Below are 15,682 nucleotides of genomic sequence, written 5' to 3' on the forward strand. Positions count from 1 at the left end.
GAATTTATTCTAAACTGACTTGCCTGGTAAATAAAGGTGGATTTTTTTTAAAGCACACTGGGTATTACTATTGCCATTTTTTCGGGTCGAAGCTCATTATAGGAATACTCAACATGCTTTGCAATTGATAATTTTTACATACAGTACCAGTCAAAAGTTTGGGCACACCTACTCATTCAAGGGTTTTTCTTTATTTTACTATTTTCTACATTGTGCAGTCGCAAAAACCATCAAGCGCTATGATGAAACTGGCACTCATGAGGACCGCCACAGGAAAGGAAGATCCAGAGTTTCCTCTGCTGCAGAGGATAAGTTCATTAGAGTTAACTGCACCTCAGATTGCATTCCAAATAAATGCTTCACAGAGTTCAAGTAACAGACACATCTCAACATCAACGGTTCAGAGGAGACTGCGTGAATCAGGCCTTCATGGACTAATTGCTGCAAAGAAACCACTACTAAAGGACATCAATAATAAGAAGAGACTTGCATGGGCCAAGAAGCACGAGCAATGGACATTAGACCGGTGGAATCTGTCCTTTGGTCTGATGAGTCAAAATTTGACATTTTTGGTTCCAACCGCCGTGTCTTTGTGAGACGCAGAGTAGGTGAACGGATGATCTCAGCATGTGTAGTTCCCACCGTGAAGCATGGAGGAGGAGGTGTGATGGTGTGGGGGTGCCATTCTATCTGATTTGCGCTTAGTGGGACTATTATTTGTTTTTCAATAGGACAATGAACCAACACACTTCCAGGTCCTCATGAGAGCCAGTTTAGCCAATCATAGTGCTTAATGGTTTGCGACTGCACTTGAAGAAACTTTCAAAGTTCTTGAAATTTTCAGAATTGACTGACCTTCATGTCATAAAGTAATGATGGACTGTCATTTCTCTTTGCTTATTTGAGCTGTTCTTGCCATAATATAGACTTGGTCTTTCACCAAATAGGGCTATCTTCTGGTTACCACCCCTACCTTGTCACAACACAACTGCTTGGCTTAAACGCATTAAGAAGGAAAGAAATTCCACAAATTAACTTTTAACAAGGCACACCTGTTAATTGAAATGCCTTCCTGGTGACTACCTCATGAAACTGGTTGAGAGAATGCCATAGTGTGCAAAGCTGTCATCAAGGCAAAGGGTGACTATTTTGAAGAATCTGAGATATAACATATATTTTGATTTGTTTAACACTATTTCATAGTTTTGATGTCTTCACTATTATTCTACAGTTTAGAAAATAGTAAAAAAAAATAGAAAAACCCTTGAATGGGTAGGTGTGTCCAAACTTTTGACTGGTACTTTATACAGTACGTTTACATTTAGTTCAATTAGCAGACACTCTTATCACACCATAGTGCCATCAGACTTCTGATACCAATGCAGAGTGAAAGGGGGCCACAAAATTGTAAACCACTATAAAAACGGTATAGAAAAGTATTTTGTATATTGTATTTTGAAAATACAAATTTCAGCTCTGAAAAGTATCTTGTTACAAAATACACTGGAGTGTAGTTCAGCCAAGTGTAATACAAATGACAAAATACTCAAAAGTAATTGAAATACATATTTCAAATAAATACTGCCCATCTCTGTGCGTGGGGGGAATGGAGGGGGGGGGGGGGGGGGGGTCTTAACCCAAATTTGATGCTATTTACTTTTCAGGCCACACTGGAGGAGGGTGTTCACAAATTACATGCAGACTTTCTGCATCAAGTGTCAGCCCGGCAAGAGGAACTTCTCTCTTTCCTTAGAGCGCTCCGTCTCTCTGGTGGACTTGGTGAACGGACTGACTGACTAACTCGCAGGGGCTTTTCACCCTGATGGATCCAGAGAGGAGTGAGTGACTAGCAGAGGTGCGGAGGTTTTTCAGGGAGAGAACAGGACACATGGAATATGCCTCATATTGGCAAAACTCCACTGCGGAGGTCCTTCAGTGAGCACGTGAAAGTCTCTACCAACAAGGCTTGGGATGTATTCTGGAAGAGTGCTAGGGAGAAAAGGCTTTGGGGTAAGTGCTGGACTCTTTCTCACACGTTGACCAAGTGTTTGAAGTGTGTGACCGTCTGTTAACTTGTTGACTCAAACTTTGTGTAGTAAAGGATTTACTGGCTTGACTGTTGTGTTTACAAATCCATCAATAATTGCATTGATGTGACAGTTGTCTGTCTCACACAGTCTAGCCCATAAATCACTTACCAAATAATTTCATTTTCACCAAAATGGACACTCCGCTCACCTCACAGCTGTATCATGTTAAACCTCTCACCGTTTCAAGCTCCATCTCCAGTCCCACATACCAGAGAGTTATTTTCCCATGATTGCGTGTCTATCAAAACCAGAGGAGGCTGGTGGGAGGAGCTATAGGAGGATGGGCTCATTGTAATGGCTGGAATGGAATAAATGGAACAGCATCAGACACATCAAACATATGGAAACCACATTTTTGATTCCATTACATTTTATCCATTCCAGCCATTACAATGAGCCCATCCCCCTACAGTTCCTCCCACCAGCCTCCTCTGATCAAAACATGCTCTAGATTAGAATTATGATCATGCAAAAAAGCTCCAGTGTGTAGCTCAGTGCCCTGCAGAAGGGTCAGTTGGCCCTAGCCTCTGGTGGGCTGTCAGTGGGGGGAGCTTCATGGTTCTCATACTGGAGACCTGCTGAGATGACCTTGATTCCTCTGTGGCATTTATGAATTTCAGGGTCCATGCATTATGAGTGTGTACCATGTGTGTCCATTCATTATGCTTTCACTCACACGTGCACGTATGGAAGTATGCACACACACACATTGCAGCACAGTCTTATGAGCTATACAATCCTTTTCAACAAATGAACACACATGCACGCGCACACACACATTCATCAAGCTGTCAGTCCAATCTGGCTCTAGAAGCTTCTGCTGTTTGGTGTCATCTCTGAGGTGTCGTTCAAAATCTGCCTCTTCGTGTGTAGCAACACTCTGTTTTCAACTTTTAAAAATGCATCCGATTCAAAGTTGGCATCTGATGATGACAGTTGTGTCTTCAGGCTTAGAGATAATACCTGGAACCAGCTGTGTGTTCATATTCATGTCCTCTCAACATGTGTGTTGGATTAATGACTCCACATAGTGACGTTGGTTAGTTCAGCTCACCCATTGGCTGAAGATAATTACACAATGCTAGTTAGCTGTGGAAGATCATTAAGGAACTTGGAACTGCACAGACACCGGGAAGCGGCTTCCTGCCAGCTCTAACAGCAAAAAGGCCCCCCAAGGGACGCAAGCATTCTCTCTCTCACTCTGCCTCTCACGCGCTATGTTTCGCTCTCTCACTCTGTCTCCCTCCCTCTATGTTTCTCTCTCTCACTCTGTCTCTCTCCCTCTTTCACACTCTTTCTGTCCCCCCCTCTCACTATTTTGTGCATGCATATCATGTTCTCTTTCTTGCACTCATCTCTCATTTGTCTCTTTACACCCCCCCTCCCTCCTCCACCATCCCTTCTCTCTCTCTTTCTTTCTCTCTGGGCCCTACTGCAGTATACATCTCACAGGGAGGATCCGCTGTCCGGAATACTTCACAAACCTGTCCTAATATTTACACCCGCACTAAACGTTGTCATAACTCAGGCCAAATATGGTGTTCCATTCAAACGGCGCAACTCACATCCAAACAGTACCTCTGCCAGATGTAGTCTATAAACTCCCAATAACTTTCCAACGTCAAGCTGTAGCCCCAATCAGAGGTATGAAGACACGGTTGTGTGAGGGCCAACTGGAGAAGCACAGAGCTGGAACTCGACATTTCAGAGAACATCTCTCTGTTATTGTATCTCTCACATTCCTCTTTTCTTCTCTCAACAATCTCCATCTCTTTTTCTGTCTTTCTCTTTTTGATCTTCTTACTTCCTCTCAATTGACAGTTTTATCTTCAGGATCTCTCTATTTTGTTCTTCAGAGCCTTTTTCTAAAGATAAAACTCCTATCTGTCTATTCTATTTCACTCTATTCTTTCGGTAGCTGTCCCTCTTTTCGGATTCTCTTTCTCTCAAACTAAGCCTCTCTTTCTTCTCTCTCTTTTTCTCTTTCCTCTCATTCGTTCCTCTGACGGAAGCATAGAGCAGATTGCCAGTGTATAGTATCTATGGCAGGCTCCAGATCTCCAGTCCTCTCCCCCTCTCTGAGCTGCCTGCTTGCCTGCCCGGGTCTCATCAGCAGTATTACCTCACTCTGGAGCACCAGGGCCATGTGCTCTGCTCTCCTCTCTGCCTGTCACTGCCACACTATGCTCAAATAACAGACTCAGGGGGGGTGCTGTATTGAGTGTGTGTGTACACATGGATGTGATCTTGCATATCAGTGTGTGTTCACAATGGAGTACTGTAGTGTGTTTGGGGGATGGGGGAGAAGTGTAGGGCCTACGGTGTGTAGTATATAGGAGAAAGAGGAAGGAGTGGTAGTGTGTATGGGGGGATCCGAGGAGTCCTATTATGATGCAGAGCAGGTCTGTGTGAGCTGTAAGATTACAGTGAGAGAACCTTACCAGATGTGGCAATGCAGAAATAAACTGCTGTAACGAAGTAAAGGAAGTGGCATCGTACTAGAAGTTTCTCTTGGCTTTAACAACAGCATGTGAAAAATCAATGACCTATTTAGAGATAGTTTCTCCACTACACACCTTCTTTGGATGCCATGAATATTCAACCTAATAATTTGATCAGATATTGTTTGATTCCAATACATTTGAGCTGGATAAAATGCCTCCTCTTCAACATACTTCAAAAATATCTGTCATGAGTATTTTCGCAGATGAAAATGGTACATCTCTCCAGACTATTCCAAAAGAACATCTCCGAAATCTTAGGTTAGGAACTTACAGTTATTCTGATTTCTGGACTTCTGCATACTGATCCTATCCTATCCTCTGTAATTGTTTTTATTTTTATTAGGATCCCCATCAGCTAACGCTGTAACACTAGCTAATCTGCCTAGGGTCCAACACCAATTAACAAGACATTACAAACAACTACAAATCAAGACTTCACAAACATTCAACAAGTAGACAATACAGACAATTAAAATACCTGACAGGAAACACATTTAACATTCAGTTGATGCTTTCTATTTCCTGTCCAGTCATATGGTCTATCGCATTAGATGTTCTTGAATTTTTTTCTTGAGGGTGGATTTACTTTTTGCCTGAGAAATATGGATTGGTAAAGAGTTCAATTCAGCTATGGCTCTATATAAAACTTTAGATTTAAGGCGATTTGTCCTTGGCTTGGGTTGTCTTAGCTGCCCTGAATTTGCCTGTCTGATTTGGTGGTTATGCGTGTTGCTAGTATGTACTAACTGGCCTGAAAAATACTGTGTTTTTATATAACATTCTTTAGGAATATATAACATTCCTAAAGAATATCAGAAGACTGGATAGTAATTTGTTTCAACGTGAAGCCATGAGAGATTCTGATGCATTTGGATAATATTCATACAGATAGAGCAATGAAGCGCTAATCTGGCAGCCCTGTTCTGAGCCATTTGGAGCTTTTTTATATCTTTCTTTGCTGCAGATGACCATATAACTGGACTGTACTCTAAGTGTGAAAGGACCAGGGATTTACCATATAACTGGACAGTACTCTAAGTGTGATAGGACCAGGGATTGACCATATAACTGGACAGTACTCTAAGTGTGATAGGACCAGGGATTGACCATATAACTGGACAGTACTCTAAGTGTGAAAGGACCAGGGATTGACCATATAACTGGACAGTACTCTAAGTGTGATAGGACCAGGGATTGACCATATAACTGGACAGTACTCTAAGTGTGATAGGACCAGGGATTGAATCACCTGATTCAGTGTGCTAGATGTTGCATTCTCTGAATATTTTCTTGTAACAGCAATTCCCTTAACCATCTTAATAACACTGCTATCTATGTGTTCTGACCATGATAAAGCTGCATCCAACATGATGCCTATTAGTTTTGTTTTTTCACTTGCTCTACATGCATTCTATTCATTGACAAATTCAATTGGGGATTGTCATGATGTTGCCTGCTTGGGTACTGCAAACCCCATCCCCCTCTCCCTGCCTCTCCCTTTCCACCACAACCCATGCGGTGATCACAGAGAGATGTCGTAAATTCCTGAGAATCTCCCCACCACAAACAGTATTAAGAGAGAGGGTAAACTTTCAGGACAAAGGAATTCTCTTCCACCTCACAGAACTTGAGGTACGAACATATTTCATATTCCTGCACAAATAGGAAAGATCGGTGAAGATCCCAGCTATTAACATGTCCATTTGTCCCCATGTGGGAAACTCAGGAGAGACGGGTGGGCTACATTACCATACCACTGTTTATATAATAACCTCAGATATGAGGTTTACACCTGTTTGTTGTATAAAATGAATGAGTGAGTATGATACTGTTTGTATAATTGTGTAATATGATTTTGAACTGTTTAATGAAGGAAAATACAACTCCCTGTTGTATTTGAACTAAATCCAAGGACCGCCCCTGAGCCAGTTGGGTCAGAGACCATGGGACCACCCCTCTCTGCTATCTGAATAAAAGCTTTAAGAAATTACCATTTTAGACCATGTTTATCCTCCAAGGAGGAGAACGAAGGTTGAGTAGAATTACTTTCTATACCACGTGGTTAAAACTCTTATACCAATAATAACAAGCTTTGATATTGACTACCGCCGAACCGCCGAAACATCCATTCTATAACGAATGTCACTCTGAACTCTCCACAATAACTCCAACAAAAACGAACTTCTCTCCAACGATCAAGACAACACACCGAGCGTAAATATATATATATTGATTGCAATTGTTCCCGAATGAGTGAGCGTTCATGTGTAAGGATTAGCATGTCAATTGTTATAATTATGGACTCTGTAGTGAATTCTTAGTCGAACGCCATTTTCCCTTTGTCTAACAGCCGCCATGCCGGTTCAGCCCACTAGGGCATATTTCTCCTATCATTTCATGTAACTATTTTAAGTTTGTTTGTTTGTTTATGCATTTCTGTGAATTAATTAGTTAGTAATAAATAAATGATTTAAGACAATTGATGTATGGATGACTCATAGTGAAGACTGGGTTCGTGCAGATAATCAACGATTTACGACGTTTGGAATGAGACTGACGTAAGGTAGAGTAAATAAATAATTAATTAGAAGACCATTGATCAGATATGAAAATATCTGAAAGGTTATATTGGGAAATTATAACTTTGTAATCTAATAACTTTCCCTGGTGCCCTCGAATTCATAGTTAATTAATTACGTTATTACTCAAGTGATCGCGTAATCCCTAATTATAGGAATCTATGATAAAAACTATAAGTCTTCAATTTAACGATAGCAAAGACACGACAGGATCATCAGCAAGCATATATCTTGAACCAAATACAATACATTTCGTTTTAGAAAAGTTCAACACTAATTTGTTCATATCAAGACAGACACCATTCTTAGTTCACTGCTCAGTACACCTGTTAGCTCATTACATTCTGATGCTGCGCTATACATTGTCATCAGCATACATGACCACTCTTGCTTTGTTAATAACTGAAGGTAAATCATTAGAAAAGATAGAGTAGAGAAGTGGGCTTGGGCAACTTCCTTAAGGAACACCACAGTGTATATCTTTACTGTTTGAAAAGCTACCATTAAAGAACACTTTGTGCCTTCTCCTGGATAGATAGCTTACCTTCCAGGATAGAGCTGCAGACTTAAAACCATAACATTTGAGTTTACCTAGTAACAGTTCATGATCAATTACATCAAAAGCAGCACTGAAATCGAACTAACTTCCTGTCATCCATACTCTTTAACCAATCATCTGTCATTTGTGCTAAGGCCGTACTCGTAGAATGCCCTTCTTTGTATGCATGCTGGAAACCTGTTATCATTACATTACCTGTTATCATCTCATTACATGAGAAATAATCCACGATTTGTACAGATACAATTTTTTCCAATAATTTACTTAACACAGGCAGCAAGCTTATAGGATGACTATTAGGACCAGTGAATGCAGATTTTTTTATCCTTAGGTAGTGGAATAACATTGGACTCTTTCCAGACTTCTGGGCACACCCCATACATCAAGCACTTATTAAAATATGAGAGATTGGGATAGATATTTGGTTAGCTGTAACTCTGAGCAATTTGGCATCAAGATTATCTGTACCAGGTGACTTGTCATCTGACTCTGTCATACGTTGTTGTGCCATCCATGGTTCTAGACCAGGTCCAATCCAGTGATCAGGCACACATATGATCCAAAACCTATTATACTGTGACACTTTCTGTATTTTGAAAGTTTTATTTCTTTAAAAATGTGATTGCTGACATGTAAAACATTTTGGGACTGTATCAACAGTGGACTAATGAAACAAATAACAATATATAGTTTGAGTGGTATTGTCCTTTAGTAATGAAGTAAGGTACAGCGGAAGTTTATGCAGGATGGCTTTATAAACAAAAAATATCTACGAGACTTCAGAGAGAGCAAGTCTACTTCCTGACACAGAATGCAGTGATGTGTACATTAATGTGGATGCTACCATGATTACAGATAGTCCTGAATGAATCATGAATAATGATGAGTGAGGAAGTTACAGACGCACAAATATCATACCCCCAAGACATGCTACCTCTCACCATTACAATAACAGGGGAGTTTAGCTTTTTTCTGTGGGGGTATGATATTTGTGCGTCTGTAACTTCCTCACTCATCATTATTCATGATTCATTCAGGACTATCTGTAATCATGGTAGCATCCACATTAATGTAGAAGTGTATAAAAACATATTATATTCTTATTTACAATAAAAGTGACTCCAATATTATACAATACATTATTTAGCATTCATTTCTATTGGGCACAAAATAATCTGCGTCCAACAATTTTGTAGAGTCACAAGCTTGATGTAATTATTGCGTGGGACCAAATACTAAACTTTTGACTACTTTAATACACATATAAGCAAACTTTTCCAATACTTTTGGTCACCTAAAATGGGGGACTATGTCATAAAAGTGCTGTAATCTCTAAACGGTTCATGGATTAATATACCCTCAAATTAAAGCCGACATTTTATTTAACTAGGCAAGTCAGTTAAGAACAAATTCTTATTTACAATGACAGCCTACCGGGGAACAGTGGCAGAACGATAGATTTTCACCATTTTAGCTCTGGGATTCGATCTAGCAACCTTTCAGTTAAAGGTTGCTCTAACCACTAGGCTATCTGCCGTCCCAAATGCTGCACTTTAACCCCATAGTAAGTGTATCAGGGGGTGAGAGAGAGAGAGAGCGAGAGAGAGAGCGAGAGCGAGAGAGAGAGCGAGAGAGAGAGAGAGAGAGAGAGCGAGAGAGAGAGAGAGAGAGAGAGAGAGAGAGAGAGAGAGAGAGAGAGAGAGAGAGAGAGAGAGAGAGAGAGAGAGAGAGAGAGAGAGAGAGAGAGAGAGAGAGAGAGAGAGAGAGAGACCACTGCACAACAGCAGAACCCGAGACAGAGCTGCATTTCCTGACAAAATGTCAAAAATACAAAACAATTAGAGAGTGTCATTTCCCCAAATTTGAAACTCTTATTCAAGGTTTCAAAGACCTCTCTGATGAGGATAGGCTACCCGTCCTGTTGGGGGAGGACGCAGAGAGCTGTGGGTTGGCAGCGCACTACATTGCTGCCTGACATAAGTTGAGGGACAGTGTCTGACAGACCAATCAACCTGCACATGTCCTCTACTGTATGTTTATTGTTATTGTTCAATGTATGGTTATTTTGACACTTGGTTATTGTTGTTACTGTTGTCCCGTTGACAATTTTGATTCTCTTTTTTTATATTGTAAATAAGCTTTGGCAATATGTACACTGTTACGTCATGCCAATAAAGCAAATTGAATTGAATTAGAGAGAGAGAGAGAGAGAGAGAGAGAGAGAGAGAGAGAGAGAGAGAGAGAGAGAGAGAGAGAGAGAGAGAGAGAGAGAGAGAGAGAGAGAGAGAGAGAGAGAGAGAGAGAGAGAGAGAGAGAGAGAGAGAGAGAGAGAGAGAGAGAGAGAGAGAGAGAATAAGGTGAACATTTGAGGATGGAAAGTCAGCAATGCAGCAGCAGTTCATGGCATTTCCCTCCACTCAGTATTTCACTCAGTATTTCACTCAGTATTCTGCATTGTATCTGACTTTGTAGGAGTGGGCTGGTTGGCAAGCCATTCCTGTTGTTGAAGAACCTTGTCAAGTCAAGTGTCCCGCCTGCGTCAAAGCGCCAGAAGCCTCGTGGCTCTAAAAGGATCCCATTTACAGCCAGCCTGCCTGCTGTACTGTAGATCAGCAGGGAGAGGTGGTGAGATGATGCAGGGATGGACACAGCGACAGAGAGGTGTAGGAGAACAGAGGCTCCTCTTCATCCCAGGCCAACACACACTGAAGTATGGCTGCCAGGAGGAGATGGAGACACACTGGGAAAATAACACACGTGGGCCAACACACACAGACACATGACACAGAGACAACGCTTCCCTCACCTCCGATGAACTCTCTTTCGCCACTGGTGTCATTGCAGTGTGGAGCAGTGGAGGCTGGTGGGAAGATGTATAGGAGGAAGGGCTCATTGTAATGGCTGGAATGGAATCAGTGGAATGGAGCCAAACGTGTGGTTTCCATATATTCAACGTGTTTGATGCCGTTCCATTAATTCCTATCCAGCCATTACAATGAGCCCATCCTCCTATAGATTCTCCCACCAGCCTCCTCTGGTGTGGAGACAATAAGCAGATGCCCCGGGGGTAGAGAGATTCATCTCATACTTCATTGGCCCTATCTTTCGGTAACAATACTAATGAGCAGACATGAGTTAATGGGACTCAGACATACTCTAGTGGATGAGTCATCCTCATCATTCCTGCGGGATTTCTCTCTCTCTTCCATCCTCATAACACTGGGTTTGAAGAACAAATAAGTTTGACGCACTTAGTCAGTGGGTCTGTTTGTCTTTGTCCCACCTGTAGGGTCAGAGAGGAAACAAATGTCCTCCGCAAAAGCTAAATAATGAGTCAGCTAGCTAGCTGCTGAAGGACACCAAACAAATGGCATGCTGGGTAATGTGTTTGTTATTCATTGGGAGGGCCAGCTCAATCTTGTGTGATTGGGATCATGGAAGCGAGGCAGAAAGGCACTGAAAGTCTTGGCTCATTTAGGACAAAATAATATTTTCTCTTCCCTCTCCAATTGTACCACTGAAGTTATCCATCTTCTCGTTAACTTTTTCCAACAGTATTTCTTTAGTTATCCACCCATATCTACGATTCTTCCAAAGCTTTGTCTTCTCACCTCTGTACTCCCCGTTCTTTATTCAAAGCAACCCCATCACATATCCAAACCCCTCCCTCCCTCGCACCATCACAGACAAATAGATTGATTAGTTAGCTGGTTGGGTGCCTTTTTTTTGGATTGATTAATGGAGGGTTGAAAAAGTGTAGGATCGAAGGATGTGTGCTGTTCTGGACTCCTGGAACACTCGTATTGTCCCGGGCTTTGAAGAGAAGGTCGATACTAGGCCCTCTCAACCATGGCAGGCCCAGCCACTGCCAGACACATTGTTGGAGGCATTACTATGCAAATTATTTGGTCTGGTCACTTTGCCTCACTCATTACGCCTGATTGATAACCCCAGTCCTGGGATTCTTCTCTCTTTGGCACAGCTCTCCGGTGGCCAACTATTGGACACACTGTTTGAAGGTGTAATTTATCCAAGGATACATTTGTCTGCTTAAACTGAACTAACAAACATCATTATATGAATGACCTCCTATTACTCAGGCCTGATGAGACTTAGTCAGTTAGGTAGTAATGTGTGTCTAGTCCTTGACTTGAACTTTTACATTAGGGGACGTTTTGATGGAATAATGCACTGTTAAAACTTCTTAAGGCTAGGGGGCAGTATTCGGAAGTCCGGGTGACTGACGTGCCCAAAGTAAACTGCCTGTTACTCAGGATATGCATATAATTGGTAGCATTGGATAGAAAACACTCTGAAGTTTCTAAAACTGTTAAAATAATGTCTGTGAGTGTAACAGACAAAAACCAGAGGAGAATCCATCCAGAATTTTGTTGTTGTTGTTGAGGTCACCACCCACTCAAATGCTTGTCTATGGGATATTCAAAGGAATTACTCCCAGATTGCAGTTCATATGGCTTCCACTAGATGTCAACAGTCTTTAGAAAGGGTTTCAGGCTTGTTTTTTGAAAAATAAGTTAGTAATTATAGTTTTTCAAGGTGGCTCTCATTTTGGACTGTAGTCTTGTGGCGCGTGTGGATGAGGGCGCGCACTTCGTTATTTATCTCCAGTATTGAACATACTACATTCCGTCTTAACTTTTATAATTTATTTACATATTAGGGTACCTGAGGATTGATTAGAACGTTGTTTGACTTGTTTGGACGAAGTTTATTGGTAACTTTTGGGATTCCTTTGTATGCATGTTGAACGAGTAGAACGGGTCGATTACTGAATCAAACACGCCAACTAAACTGACTTCTTTGGTTGATAAAGAAGGACTTTGTCGAACAAAACGACCTTTTGTTGTGTAGCTGGGACCCTTGGAATTGCAAACAGAGGAAGATCTTCAAAGGCAAGTGATTTATTTTATCACTATTTCTGACTTTTGTGGCGCCTCTGCTGGTTTGGAAAATGTTTTCAATGCTTTTGTATGCGGGGAGCTTTCCTCAGATAATCGCATGGTATGCTTTCGCCGTTATGCCTTTTTGAAATCTGACAAAGCGGTTGGATTGACAAGGAGTTAAGCTTTTAAACCATGTAAAACACTTGTATTTTCATGAATGTTTAATATTATGATTGTTGTATTTTGAATTTTGTTCTCTGCAATTTCACCGGATGTTGTCGAGGTGGGTCACTATCGCCGCACCTAGCCCAAAGAGATCCAATGCAGCTGTTTTTATCTCAATATCAACTAATTTCTGGGCAACAATACCTTACTATGACAGTTTTCAATTAACCTGGTAAACTCCCAAACCCTCTGGTGGCATTTTCTAAACGCATAATAATTGCAATATTGTATACTACTCTCAAAGTACATTTCGGTTTTAAAATGATAGATCCTACAAACACATACTTAGTACTGTTAGAAAGGTAAGTGGGATTCTGATAAAGGTGTCAGAAACAATGTGACTACAGAGCCAGAGATGCAGCAGGCCCAAAAACACTGAAATGTACAGCTTTTTTTACATGAAGGATATACATATGGGGAGAAAGCTGAGGTCTCTACCTATCTGTAATGTATACGCTGGGAGTCAGAAAGCAAGTGCTGGTGATGAGTTTAATAATAAAAGGAACATCGAACAATATAACAAACATGAGTAAGCGTAGACATGAAACAAACAATACTGACTGGGAAAAGAACCTAAGGGAGTGCCAGATATAGGGGAGGTAATAAGTGAGGTAATGGAGTCCAGGTGTGCCTGATGATGACGTGCAGGTGCACGTAATGATTGATGCCAGGTGTGTGTAATGATGGATCCCAGGACCGGTATACCAGCGATGTCGAAAGCCGGAGGGAAGGAGCGGAGGTAGACGTGACAGTACCCCCCACCCCACCCCAACATGCAGCCCCAGCTGCAGGATGACGCCGGCCAGAGGGACGGCCCTGAGGACGAGGAGCGGGCAGCGAAGGTGGAAATCACAGATGATGTTGGCATCCAGAATGTCCTCCACCGGAACCCAACACCGCTCCTCTGGGCCATACCCCTCCCAGTCCACCAGATACTGGAGACAACCCCCATGGCGTCAGGAGTCCATTAGAGATCTGAAGGCATAGGCCGGACCCCCCTCAATGTCCGGAGGGGTGGAGGGGTGCCGTGGGGGACAGCATCAGCTAAGGGCCTAGGAACCACCGGCCTGAGAAGGGAGACATGAAAAGAAGATGAGATACGGTAGTCACTGGGAAGCTGTAACCTATACGTCACCTCGTTGACCCTCCTGAGAACCTTGAATGGCCCCACAAACCAGGGGCTCAGCTTCTGGCAGGGCAGGCGGAGTGGGAGGTTCCTGGTAGAATGCAAGACACAATCCCCAGGGTGGTAAACTGGGGTCACACTGCGGTGGCAGTCTGCCTGCTCCTTTTGACGGTAGACGGCGCACTGGAGTCTCACGTGAGCATCGCTCCGCACTTCTGTGTGCCTGAACCACTCATCAACTGCAGGAGCTTCGGGTCTGGCCCGGGGTCCACGGAGCCAGGGCCGACTGAAAACCCAGAACACACTGGAAGGAGGTCAACCCAGTGGAGGAGTGACGCAGCGAGTTCTGGGCGTACTCCGCCTATGGAAGTAATCGAGCCCACTCTCCCTGCCGGTCCTGACAGTGACTCCTCAGGAACCTCCCCAGCTCATCCTGTCCACCTGCCCGTTGGACTGAGGCCTATACCCGGAAGTGAGGCTGATCGTGACCCAGAGCTTCTCCATAAAGGCTCTCCATACCTGTGATGTGAATTGGCGGGCCACGGTTGGAGACGATGTCCTCCGGAAGGCCATAATGCCAGAAAACCTTCTGGAATAGTGCCTCAGCACCTGGAGAGCAGTAGGGAGACCAGAAAGAGGGCTTAAAACGACAGGATTTTGAAAATATTTCCACAACCACCAAAATGGTGGTGAAACTGTCAGAGGGGAGATCAGTAACAAAGCCAATGGATAGATGGGGCCAGCGAAGCTGAGGCACGGGAAGGGGAAGGAGTTTCCCTGTTGGAGCGTTCTGGGGGGGATTTGGTTTGGGCACATATGGAACAGTAGTTGACGTAACAAGTGACGTCCTGCGCCAAGGTGGGCCATCAGTACTTTTCAGTGACATCGTGCTAAACGCAGTTTTCCATTCATATCCCTCCTGGATCCGGATGAGATTGTATGCACTCCGCAGGTCCAGTTTGGTAACGAACCGGCCCCCCTGAGCTATTCTATGGCTGCCGGCACCAACGGGAGAGGGTAATGATACTTTGTGGTGATTTCAATGAGTCCTCTGTAATCTATACATGGATGTAACCCTCCATCCTTCTTTGCCACAAAGAAGAAAGAGGCGATGCAGGAAAAGTGGACGTGCGGATGAAACCTTGTTGGAGCGCCTATTGGATGTAATCCTCCATGGATGTAATCCTCCAGCCACGAACAGATGATAGATGCGTCTGCACGGACCAGCAGGTCGATGGCACAGTCCCAAGGACGATGAGGAGGAAGACAGGTGGCGCGGGTCTGGGAGAATACCTCCCGCAGGTCCTGGTAAATCTCCAGGATGTTGGGCTGATGGGCAAACATAGGACTCTCAACCGACATGGAACCACAGGGGATGGGAAGCAGGTCCTCCGGCATTCAGGTGACCAGGCTGTGATTCTCATCCTCGACCATGAGATGGTGGGGTTATGGCGATGAAGCCAAGGGATGCAGAGGATGATCTTGTGAACTCATTTCTCAAGACTCATTCCTCACTCTGGGGAGCCACAAGCACAGCAGCGTACAGCATGGAGCAGTAGACAGACTGTCACTGGGCCTCAAGTAGCATACAGTACAGTACGCTCTGTATATATACACATTTGGTTAGGAACAGGCAGTCTTTTCAAACAGTTCTAACTCTAAGAGGGCATTATCATAATTTTCACAATTTCACTG

General features: G+C 43.1%; 1 protein-coding gene across 1 annotated transcript in view; it reads left to right on the forward strand.

The window, feature by feature from the left end:
• Positions 1 to 1,724: 1,724 nt before the first annotated feature.
• Positions 1,725 to 15,682, forward strand: part of LOC139538055 (rho GTPase-activating protein 7-like) — a 63,805-nt gene continuing 49,847 nt past the window's right edge. The window contains exon 1 of the mRNA XM_071339994.1: positions 1,725 to 2,010. Coding sequence (XP_071196095.1) covers positions 1,896 to 2,010 — 115 coding nt within the window. The 5' untranslated portion in view covers positions 1,725 to 1,895. The remainder of the gene's footprint in view (positions 2,011 to 15,682) is intronic.

The sequence above is a fragment of the Salvelinus alpinus genome, chromosome 13, assembly GCF_045679555.1.
Source record: "Salvelinus alpinus chromosome 13, SLU_Salpinus.1, whole genome shotgun sequence".
In the NCBI taxonomy this organism is placed as follows: Eukaryota; Metazoa; Chordata; class Actinopteri; order Salmoniformes; family Salmonidae; genus Salvelinus; species Salvelinus alpinus.